The 12,658-nt window shown below is 42.1% G+C and overlaps 1 protein-coding gene across 9 annotated transcripts in view; it reads left to right on the top strand.

Annotated features, from left to right (window-relative positions):
* The first annotated feature begins 1,113 nt into the window (after positions 1-1,113).
* Positions 1,114-12,658, top strand: part of map7d1b (MAP7 domain containing 1b) — a 54,697-nt gene continuing 43,152 nt past the window's right edge. For 7 of the 9 annotated variants that reach the window (XM_014142618.3, XM_014142620.3, XM_014142616.3 and 4 more), the window contains exon 1: positions 1,115-1,553. In XM_014142618.3, coding sequence (XP_013998093.2) covers positions 1,487-1,553 — 67 coding nt within the window. In that variant the 5' untranslated portion in view covers positions 1,115-1,486. Of the gene's footprint in view, positions 1,554-12,658 lie in introns of all 9 variants that reach the window. The other 2 variants (XM_014142617.3, XM_014142614.3) reach the window with 1 other exon arrangement.

The following is a 12,658-nucleotide window of genomic DNA, read 5'->3' as shown; positions in this document are numbered from 1 at the left end:
TACTTCCCATGCGGTTTATAGCATTAATTTGTACTGGTTAATGATTTACATTAGCCTAAGAATATTAAAGTATGTCATATAGGCATTTGCTATCCTATCTGTGTTTGGTTTCTTCAACATTCTCAGAGAGTTACTATACTGTATGAGGCAGATTATCTTGACACGTATTATTTATCTGATATTAAATCAAAAGTGTCCTAAGGGCAAGGGGTGGAGGTGAGAATCAGGTTAAAGCAATTTTTTAAGCGGCTCTTTACATTTTTTATGAATTATCCACACACAGACTGACCAAACCACATGGGGACATTGTTTTTGAAAACAATATCCTGAGAATATAATTTCACTAAATTGTAGGTATAAAACTATTCACAAAAGTTAGTGAACCTAATAGAATAAACACTCGCATTGGCTTTGTGTAACAGGCCCGGTCCAGCAGGCTTAATGATCGCCCTGCCTCATCTAATCGGAATAGACACCAGACTCCATCCTCTGCAAGATAAATGTGTCCCCTACAGTGAAAGGAAGGGCATATTAATTATTAATTACCTAATCAACACCACTATTCTCTCACTGTGTCACACTACAGACTGATTTAATTAAAACATTAATTCCCCTGTAGCCTATGTTGCAGGCTGTTTCCATTCACTGTTTGCCTCTTAGTTAGGGAATAAAGAGCAATACAAAAAAGACAGACAAAAAGCAATGACACATTTTACATGAGTTCAAGTGACCGTGTTACCCCCTTTGATTAATTACCTGTTTATAAGGTTGTAATAGCCTAAGTGTTATTATGGTCATAGCACAGATTTCTGTGGGCTCCTTGGATAGATAGTCCACCTTGCTTGGAGTGTTCAGGATAGATTATTGATGGGTATAACCATTTCTAACATGGGGGTCAAACTTTCGCAAAACTCGATATATTCTCCTATTTTCCCCGTAAAAAAAAACATTATAGTACACAAATGCAAATGTTGAACAAGTGACCTAGACGTGTTTAACATTTCTAGATGTGATAGCATGTTATCCATTCAATATTTTATATGAGTAGGCACACCGCGTTTTGGTTACCCCCGGTAGCCCAGATGGTAGAGTCTAACAGTCTAACGGTCTAACAGAGAGGCAGCGGCTGTAGCTCATAAATATTCGTCAAGCAGTTCTATTGCTACGGGCAAGTCCCTGTGCCCAGCCCGGACTTCTCGATTTCGTAGTTGATCTATTAGAATTTGCAATAGAATAGCATCTGACAGCTTCTCTACCTCAAGAGGAAATAACAGAGACTTTTATCGACTAGTTGTCATTGTAATTTTTCACACCCGTTTTTCACTGGATTTCTGTCCAGTTATTCTATTATCTTTTTATCCCTTCCGTTCCCTTTTGGATTTACGAAGGGCGTATTGGTGGTCAGACTGTGCCGGGAGTTTGTTATCCTGTCCTTCGATATATTTGAGGAATGACTGCAACTGGAAAAGGACAGCGAATCGCTTGAATGGAAAAAATGGAATACAACGATCTTGAGAACGATTTTGATGAGAAACTGACATTAACAGAGAAATGTAAGTTATTTTATTATAGCCTACATAAGATAAGAAATAAGCAACAGATAGAGGAATAATTATGCTCTTGTTACTCTATGATCAAATGCAAATTCAAAATTTTAACAGTGGGGGATCGAAGGCTTGGAGTGAATGTGTCGGTATTCATCGACGTGTTAATGAAATAAGGGTGGCTGTGCAGTATGCGCTTGCCAAAGCGTTCTGTTTTATGTTCTATTTGAAAATCCATTCACAAAAACATGATTGCAAAAAAACGTCATTGATAGCCTACTGTTCTTAACGGAATCACCAGACTGGCGCATCACATTCTTTACCCCAAAGAGCCTATGAGGGTTTTTATTGCCTTTTGGCAAACTGCTATTCCAATTAAATGACCAGAAAGATGCAGGTTCATAATATTTTAAAAGGCTCTGACAGTTTTCCTTGACCAGAGAGCTGGAAAAGACTGCAGCCTGTCCTATTTTCTCCATTACCAACCAATCCTGCACAGGAAGGGTTAAATGCCCACAGCACCAGGCACAACAAACATGGCAGTAATCAAATTTATCCTGACATTGGAAATCTGCTGGCGTTGACTCTACAGTGTCCAGCTGCTGTCAGTGTCAAACCCTATACCTCAAAATAGATGACCATTGCATTGCAAACCAGCATGGTAGCAACCACAATAATATTCCATCAGCAAACCTGGCACATGCTGTGGTCTAGTCTAGTCTGACTACACCATCTAGTTATAAACCAGCTTATAGCAGTGATTGCTGTTATCTGGGTCATCATACTGCTTTGTAATAATAACACTTGTGTATGAATCTGATTTGATGGTGTAAACAATAGGCTATCATATTGGGATGTACAGTAATCCACTGCGGTATTCCTCTAGTCTACCCCTCCTCCAGCCATGTTGACATGGTTTGGTCACTGAAGGCTGAGGCTGGTAACCCTCACCCTCCTTTTGGTGAACAAGGCACTTGATGGAGGGAGAAGAGAACAACTGCAGCTCTTTATCATTCCAGAAGCACACAATCTGGCTGTCATAGCCCTCGCCTTGTGTGCATGTGTGATGTGTGTCTACGTACCCATGTTTTTCTCTCTATCTAATGCAGAGGCGTGTATTCATGGATGCCAAGCGAAGCCACACCTCCCCAAAAATTGACCAAGAAAAAAAGAAACAAAACAATGTATCTTTCGACTCTGTGTTTCATAAATGTCCCTTCAATTCGCAAGAGGCTGAATGTAACTCACCAGAGAAAGCCAGGCGAACGAACCAGCGCCCCTCTGTCTTAATATGTGTAGGATATCTATCTGATGCTTTCTGGTCAGTGGTCAAAAAGAGTATGACATTGTTGCCACCCGTAGCATTGAATGCAAGGGAAGCCAGTGAGCGATCAGCGTTGAGCTAAACTGACTGAGCTCAACTGTGAATGGTCCTTGCACACCAAAAAAAAGTGTAAAGGGAAGCCAGTTTGGATTTGGCGTCACACCTACTGTATCCCATCAGAAGCCAAATTATTTGACAGAAAAAAACTTGCATTGTTGCATCATGTTGTGTTGTCGTTGTCATCCAGTGGCTAGCTAGCTTGTTAAAATCGTCCCATTCCTAAATTAGCCATGGATGGAGATAGGGATTTTGACTTGTGGTTTTACTTAATTCTCTGTACTGGCCAATGATTATAATGGCGATTCTGATTCAACCATAAATTCATACATTGTTGTGCCTCTGGCATGAGCGGATGGAAGTTCAATATGTAGCTATATGTAGGAGGCTAACATTAACTAGCTGGCGCATCATTGCCCATGAAAGGAAGTTAGGCTAGCGAGCAAACATTTTAGCCAGGTAGCCTAGGACAACAAAGACTAAAAGTGTGTAGCTACTGCAGTACATGTATGACAGAGTCATAGACTGTTTGAGCAACATGAAAGATAGGAGGATGGAATTGGCATTTCTCTACAAGTAGGGTGAGACAACATGTTTTTTCTACTGAGGCACACACACAGAAATCAGAACTATGGACAGCCACATCATATTTAGCTTACGTTGATTGGACTAAATAGTTTTTGCTATCTTTTAGTTGTCACTGTATTAGACTAAGCATAGCTGATTTGATGACGTTGAAATGTTAAAGTTGAAATTGTGCTGGAATAGTGGAGGCAGTTCCTGACTTGCGGTAACTCTGTGGTTCTAAATCAATAGTTGTTTAGTAGTTCGAAAATGTCAGAAATATTAACTTGACTGACCATGCTGTAGGTCATGTAACTGTTAGTTACATGCAATATGCTTTGTGGACTCCACCAGACAGATGTTGCTCTCCGGTTTTGTGATGAACGAAGTTGAATTTATTCAGCCACTGTGTCTTCTTATTGTCTTGACCTTGGGCCTATACATTACAGTGGCAAGAGCCACTATATCATAGGGTTAAGAGCCTTGCTCAAAGGCATATCAACGGATTTTTCACCTAGTCGGCTCGGGGATTCGATTACTGGCCCAATGTTCTTACCTGCTAGGCTACCTGCCACCCTAGTAATATTATACTGAACAACAATATAAAAGATTTTACAGTGTTACAGTTCATATATGGAAATCAAGTCAATTGAAATAAATTCCTTAGGCCCAAATCTATGGATTTCACATGCCTGGGAATGCAGATATGTATCTTTTGGTTACAGATACCTTAAAGAAAAGGTAGGGATGTGAATCACACCATTTTCCTCAACCAGCGCATTACTGTGAGGTGGTTCTGGAGCTTTTTTCAACGATACTGAAGTGGGCTCGGCACTGTCAGCTTATACACAGTGTTGATTGGGGGGTATGACGTTATCAGGAATGTTCGTGTAGGACAAGCAGAGATGTTAAATAAACAGACACATTCCTTCTCTCTGACTCTTCTGAAGACAGACTCTGCCTTGTAAAGGTTTGTTTTGCTGCTACAGACTCACATGCCTGGCCTGGTCTGACATGGTTCCAATGAGAAGAGATTCTAATCCCAGATCTTTGTGTTGTAATGTGATGCATTCAGACAGAGGTGAGGCTGGTAGAACAGCTAGCAGAGCGCTGGCTGAGGCCTAATGCAGTTAGACTACCCCATTGACCCTCTGTCACCTCTCATGCCCCTTGAAACCAGTGACATGGGATGCATCCCACATTGTACCCTATTCCCTACATAGTGCACTACTTTTTGACCTGGGCACATAGGGCTCTGGTTAAAAGCAGTGCACTATTTTGGGAATAGGTTGGCATTTGGGATGCAACCATGATGCCGTGTAGACTGGACACTTCAGGGATAGTGCTCCTCTGGCTTTGAAGTGTGAAGCAGCTGGGGCTAAGCGGGCCACCATGGTACAAAGACAGAGACAGAGAGACAAGCCCCAGAGTCCTGTTGTAGAGCAACATTAGTGGTTTTGTAGTTGCCGAGGCAGCCAAGCCCCTCTCCAAGATATAACATGTTCAAAGGAGCTCTGTTTGCAGCTTACAAAAGGAAGTGAGGCACCCATTTATTTTTGTTTAATGCAGACAGAAAGAGTTTGAACTTGTGTGATTCTTTATATTATCTTTGACATCCTGAGGGCTGGTAGTACACTGCAAATGTTTGTAAGTGTGTTTCATGCCATATAGGGACCTACTCAAATGTTAAAACATTAATCCTTGAAGTTTAACTTCAGAAGAACTAGATTCTGGATTCAATCCGTAGTGCTGAAGATCAGCGTTGTAGCATGATTGAAATTTAAAGGCAATGTTTCCGCGTTCGTGGAGACTGTATTCACAGTAAACGCTGCATATGTTGGCTCAATCGGAAAGCACCTTTAAATTCCCCCCGCGCTACAACGCTGATCTTCGGTAATATGGATTGAATCCAGCCCTAGGTTTAACTTCTTGGTTGCAAATCAGCTTTAAACTGGAGATTTTGCTAAAAGTCTTCTTCTTCTGTGGAAGTAATCATTGGACGTGGACTGACGTGGACTCTCTTCCACTCCCCCAAAGTTTTCCTAATGTAATGTTCCTGGCCCACATTCAAGATTACAGTAGGCTTGGAAGTGTAGATTGCATCCCAAATGGCACCCTATCCCCTATATTGTGCACTACTTTTGATCAGAGCCCTCTGTGCCCCGGTCAAAAGTAGTGCACTATAGGGAATAGAGTGCCATTTGGGACGCAGGTGTAGATAATGGCCCTAACACGATCCCTTTCCACAGAAGTTTCCCCATTCTCTCCCATGAAAACAGTTGAAAAACAGGTTACTTCTTCGTCATCATGTGTGGTTAATTAAAATGCAGTACTAATCCACACATAATAAGGCTCACATCCTGGATAACCTGCTGTGATTACTCTGTACTTATTCCTCGGACTTCATAAGATTTCCTGCTAAAAAGAGGGTCAGAAATAGAAGGGGGACTGAGTGAGAATAGAAAAGAGGAAAGCACCGTCTCCCATTTCTCCTTAGTCAGACATGTTGAAGCTCTGACAGCTTTTCCTAATGTCTCTCCCCTATAGCCAGCTGGACTGTGTGTTCAGTTTGTACATGCGGGTGGAGAGAGGAGAGTAGGGGTTGGGATGGGTGTGGGTGTGGAAGGCCCTGGTTAGAATGTGAGGCATTCTTTTCCAGAGGCCCGTATCTGCAGCGTGCGAGCAGGGGGTGTGATGGGTTAGGAGGGTATCGAGGGGTGTTATTGGGGTTTGAGCTGGGCCATGGGCGTCGGAGGAAGGGAGTGAGGGATGGAGGGAGGAAGGGAGGGAGGTGTCTGCAGTGATACTTAGGCAGATCAACTAGAGCACTCCACGTCAGCGAGCAGGAGCAGCCTCTCTCACACACACACACACACACACACACACACACACACACACACACACACACACACACACACACACACACACACACACACACACACACAACACACACACACACACACACACACACACACACACACACACACACACACACACACACACACACACACACACACACACACACACACACACACACACACACACACACGCGCGCGCACGCACAGAGCCTTACCTCACTGTGTGCAGATCCAGCTGGTATAAATGAGGACCACTCACACAGGAACTAGAGGAAGTGCTCCATCCTGTAGCGTATAGAGACGGACGAGGTCATCGCCTTAGGATACGTGCCAAATGGCCTATGGGCCCTGGTCTAGACCACCATAGGCCAAAGTAGTGCACTATGTAAGGAATATAGTGCCTTTTGGGATGCAACTTAGTATAGTAGATCCTAGATCCAGAGACTGGCTCAGTTTCTATTCCCATTCCACTTCATTGCGATAGTAAATCACTGAAGTCATTGATGACTAATCTAAGACCTTTTTCAATTATTATTGCCTTATTGACGAATGTGTGACTGAGAATCTAACTCATGTCTGTAGTCCTCTCACATTTTCTAATCAGATTCATTTTACTGTGGAAAGAAATTCAAAAATTTCTCACGTGTTTCCACTGTACAGGAAGGGAGAAACAATATAAACTCAGCAAAAAAAGAAATGTCCTCTCACTGTCAACTGTGTTTATTTTCAGCAAACTTAACATGTGTAAATATTTGTATGAACATAAAAAGATTCAATACCTGAGACATAATCTGAACAAGTTCCACAGACATGGGGGGGGGGGGTAAAAATCAAAAGTAACAGTCAGTATCTGGTGTGGCCACAAGCTGCATTAAGTACTGCAGTGCAACTCCTCGTCATGGACTGCACCAGATTTGCCAGTTCTTGCTGTGAGATGTTACCCCACTCTTCGACCAAGGCACCTGCAAGTTCCCAGACATTTCTGGGGGGAATGGCCCTAGCCCTCACCCTCCGATCCAACAGGTCCCAGACGTGCTCAATGGGATTGAGATCCGGGCTCTTCGCTGGCCATGGCAGAACACTGACATTCCTGTCTTGCAGGAAATCACACACAGAACGAGCAGTATGGCTAGTGGCATTGTCATGCTGGAGGGTCATGTCAGGATGAGCCTGCAGGAAGGGTACCACCTGAGGGAGAAGGATGTCTTCCCTGTAACGCACAGCGTTGCAAAGACAACTAGCTCAGTCCGATGATGCTGTGACACACCGCCCCAGACCATGACGGACCCTCTACCTCCAAATCGATCCCGCTCCAGAGTACAGGCCTCGGTGTAACGCTCATTCCTTTGACGATAAACGCTAATCCAACCATCACCCCTGGTGAGACAAAACCGCGACTCGTCAGTGAAGAGCACTTTTTGCCAGTCCTGTCTGGTCCAGCGGCAGTGGGTTTGTGCCCATAGGCGACGTTGTTGCTGGTGATGTCTGATGTGGACCTGCCTTACAACAGGCCTACAAGCCCTCAGTACAGCCTCTCTCAGCCTATTGCGGACAGTCTGAGCACTGATGGAGGGATTGTGCGTTCCTGGTGTAACTCAGCCAGTTGTTGCCTTCCTGTACCTGTCCCGCAGGTGTGATGTTCGGATGTACCAATCCTGTGCAGGTGTTGTTACACGTGGTCTGCCACTACGAGGATGATCAGCTGTCCGTCCTGTCTTCCAGTATATACATTGCAATTTATTGCCCTGGCCACATCTGCAGTCCTCATGCCTCCTTGCAGCATGCCTAAGGCACGTTCACACAGATGAGCAGGGACCCTGGGCATCTTTCTTTTGGTGTTTTTCAGAGTCAGTAGAAAGGCCTCTTTAGTGTCCTACGTTTTCATAACTGTGACCTTAATTGCCTACCGTCTGTAAACTGTTAGTGTCTTAACGACCGTTCCACAGGTGCATGTTCATTAATTGTTTATGGTTCATTGAACAAGCATGGGAAACAGTGTTTAAACCCTTTACAATGAAGATCTGTGAAGTTATTTGGATTTTTACGAATTATCTTTGAAAGACAGTGTCCTGAAAAAGGAACGTTTCTTTTTTTGCCGAGTTTATATGTCATTACCCTGTGTCACGTCCTGACCAGTAAGGGGTCTATTTGTTATTGTAGTTTGGTCAGGACGTGGCAGAGGGTATTTGTTTTCATGGTTTTGTGTATGTGTATGTGTTTAGATAGAGGGATATTTTGTGTAGAGTGTTTCTGGGGTTTATTGGTATAGTGTCGATGTAGAGGGGGTAGTTGATTTAGGTGGTTCAGGGTGTGTGTGTATTGTAGAGGGGTATTTGATTTATGTGTTCCGGGGTGTTGGGTATGTTCTTGTGTTTGTATTTCTAAGGGGCTGTTCTAGTTTTGTATTTCTGTGTTGGCCTGGTATGACTCTCAATCAGGAACAGCTGTACATCGTTGTTGCTGATTGAGAGTCATACTTAGGGAGCCTGTTTTCACCTGTCACTTTGTGGGAGGTTATTTCCGTGTTTAGCTTTATGCCTTACAGGACTGTCTATCGTCGTTGTGTTTTTGTATACGTTTTTGGTTTCCCTTCTTTATCCTAATAAAAGAAGATGAGTGTACATATACCCGCTGCATTTTGGTCTTTAACCTACGACACCCTGATCACACTTTTTTGATTGGTTATGTATCTTAAATTACAAAAGGCATACATTTGGTTGATTTTAACAGAAAAGGGTGTGTGTGTTCAATTCAATTTTTAAACAGAAAACTGTAATAGATTTTGATTTAAAGTTAATTTGTTTAGAGTTAATAACAGGGTGTGTGTAATCTGAGGTAGCAGGAGAAAGGGGGTCACAATTTGAATAATTATGATGGAAAGACAATGCTTAACAAGAAATGCATTTGATCTACTCCATGCTTATCATGTTAATTTTCTTTTAAACTGTGGTTCCTTGCTTATCTATGCAGATTACTCACTAATTAGTGCTGTTAAATACACAGTACAGCGTTTCATTTGCAGGATTTAACTTTAGCTACTGTACAAGCATACTTCTAGGCCTAGTTATTTAATATTTTAGTTAGTTTCATTATTCCCAATTTTGTCCTCTGTTTTACTTTTGATACAAGTGTTCAATCTGACCTAGTTTTATTTAATCTTACCATTATCTAGAAAATATATATTTTCTGAAGTTGAACATGTGCTCTTTATTACAGAATGTAAAACTTTTGTGAAATAATTGATTTTTTTTTGTTTTACCAAATTACACTACCCAAAAGGCACTCTATTGGTGGAATAACCAATCCTCTTCTACCTGGATTCTGTATTTTAGATGTAGATCCAGGAAGTAAGGCGATATAGAACCTGTTGACACTGTTAGTTACTGAAGTCCCTCATGACTAACTTTTATACATCAACCAGAGGACTTTCTATCCTTCTGCTGCTTTTCTGCAGCACACACAGTTTTACAGTACACTTTAATTAGGTAATTTTAATGCAATTTATTCCATCTTATGTGTTAAGTACTTAATTTCTTGCTGTGCACGCTGGTAGGATGGTGTCTATTGACCTCGCATTAATCATGAATAGTCTTTGTTACAACAAGCAGTCCGTTTTCGATCATGTTTAACACAGCTACTGATATATGCATAAATAAGAGTGAAATACAGAAATATGACACATATTTTTTCAGTTCTACGCAAGTCAATTGTCTTTTTTACCCCATTCCATATATGGTCGACACAGTCTTATTAGAGCTTTGTAGTGTTGCTCTGTGTAAGTGCTATCCAGCTGTGAAGCAGAGCACTTCTTCCTGTTGTCCCGCTCCTCTGTAGCCATGTTGCATTTCTCTGTGGTGGTTATTGTTGAAGTATTGTTGCCTTAGCCCCAGTGGAGTCACCAGTAGCTGCAGCCTCTATTATCTTTGAAGTAAGGCATGTGTGTGTTTTGGAAGTGTGCACATGAACTCCAGATTTAGGCTATCCACCCGCAGACCATTATCTGTGTCTGAAATAAAGCACACACACACACACACACACACACACACACACACACACACACACACACACACACACACACACACACACACACACACACACACACACACACACACACACACACGAGCTCTTGGTCACAGGACTCAGGGCACTAATATTAGCGCACAGCTGAAGGGTTAGGCATGGGCCTAACAGACTGTATGTCTATAGCTCTATTCCCATCAGGACTAGACAGCACAGGGAGAGGATCGTTTGTCTTGATAGTTATCTTGACCTGTGACTGTGTAGTGTCAGGATCTGTCACAGTCCGTTAATCCGTTAGTCACACGTGATATCTCAGACAGTACTGGCCCGATTGTTACGGAACTTGGTTGAATGATGCGTCTTGCCATAGATATACGGCATTTACAAATGTATACTGATTGGCCCAAGGTGGGAGCTATAGTAATTAACTTAAATGTGTTATCTCAATTGGCCCAAGGGGGGGCGCTCCATCATTCGTGGGGGACGACATGTTTACTATTGTCTTGTTTATAATTCATGTCACTGACGCTTGAATTGACTTTTCTTCCCCCACATTTATTTAGATCCTTCCTGATATTGAAAGAAACCCCACTTACTATAGATAAAATGTTCTTCTCTCCTCAATCACAACAGAATAGCAGGCAGGCTTCACCACTGATACAGAGAGCTACTGAAACATCCTTCCGTTCCGTTCCATAAGTTCGATCGATTCCCTTGTCAGTCACTTAATGATGCCACGATGCTTCCCCCATTACAATGATTGAACTGTGACTGCTAGGTTAGCCTCCTGTGTCACTGTGGTGTATGCGTCCCAAATGGCACCCTATTCCATTCCCTATATAGTGCACTACTTTTGACCAGAGCCCAATGGGCCCTGGTCAAAAGTAGTGCACTACATAGGGAATAGCTTGCCATTTGGGATGCAGAGCCTTTGTCGCTTTCCTTCCTGGTACTTATTTTCCCTGGCAGTCTCAGGAACAAGGTTACATCCTGTCTGTGTTACAGGAAAACAGTAAAACACTCGCCGGATGCCTTATGTGGCCTCCTTTGAAGAGATACAGTATCTGTTAGATCTGGTCATCTCTGCAGTGAATCATATGGCCTCTGCTGTGTTGTGCTGTGTTGTGTTGACTCCTGTCTCACCTTCCCCTCAGGTGTGTGCTGATCTTCATGTGCCTAACAGTCTTGTCAAAGTTACCGTTTTAAACACACTTGCACGTTCGCAAGCACACACAGTCACACACAGTGGTGGGAAAAGTACTCAATTATCATACTTGAGTAAAAAGAAATATACCTTAATAGAAAATGACTCAAGTTAAAGTGAAAGTCACCCGGTAAAATATTACTTGAGTTAAAGTCTTAAAGTATTTGGGTCTAAATGTACTTAAGTATCAAAAGTAAATGTAGTTGCTAAACTATACTTAAGTATCAAAAATAAAAGTTAAAGTACGAATAATAAAAAATGACTTATATTAAGCAAACCAGACAGATAGCCAGGGTCACTCTCCAACACTCCGACATCATTTACAAACAAAGCATTTGTGTTTAGTAAGTCCGCCTGTAACGGCTGTCTTCAGGAATGGACCAAAATGCAGCGGAGTTAGTATTAATCTTTCAATTTAATTAGAAAGAACACTATAACAAACAAAACAAGGAAACTGACAGCCAACAGTCCTGTCAGGTGCAAACACACTAAACAAGAAACAATTACCCACAAAACCCAAAGGAAAAACATGCTCCTTATGTGTGACTCCCAATCAGCAGCAACGAGCTTCAGCTGTGCCTGATTGGGAGCCACACACATGGCCCAAAACAAAGAAATACCAAAACATAGAAAAAGGAACATAGAACGCCCACCCAATGTAACACCCTGGCCTAACCAAAATAAAGAACAAAAAACCCCTCTCTATGGCCAGGGCGTTACACCGCCAGATCAGAGGCAGTGGGGATGACCAGGGATGTTCTCTTGAGAGGTGTGTGAATTGGACAATTTCTGTCCTGCTAAGCTTTCAAAATGTAATGAGTACTTTTGGGTGTACATAAAAGTAAAAGTTGTCAAAAATATAAATAGTAAAGTAATGTACAGATACCCCAAAAAACGACTTAAGTAATACTTTAAAGTATACTGCTCAAAAAAATAAAGGGAACACTTAAACAACACATCCTAGATCTGAATGAAAGAAATAATCTTATTAAATACTTTTTTCTTTACATAGTTGAATGTGCTGACAACAAAATCACACAAAAATAATCAATGGAAATCCAATTTATCAACCCATGGAGGTCCGGAT

The sequence above is a fragment of the Salmo salar genome, chromosome 14 (assembly GCF_965601325.2).
Source record: "Salmo salar chromosome 14, fSalSal1, whole genome shotgun sequence".
NCBI lineage: Eukaryota > Metazoa > Chordata > Actinopteri > Salmoniformes > Salmonidae > Salmo > Salmo salar.
The sequence above is the reverse complement of the archived record's forward strand: the minus strand, read 5'-3'. Positions and strand labels throughout refer to the sequence as shown.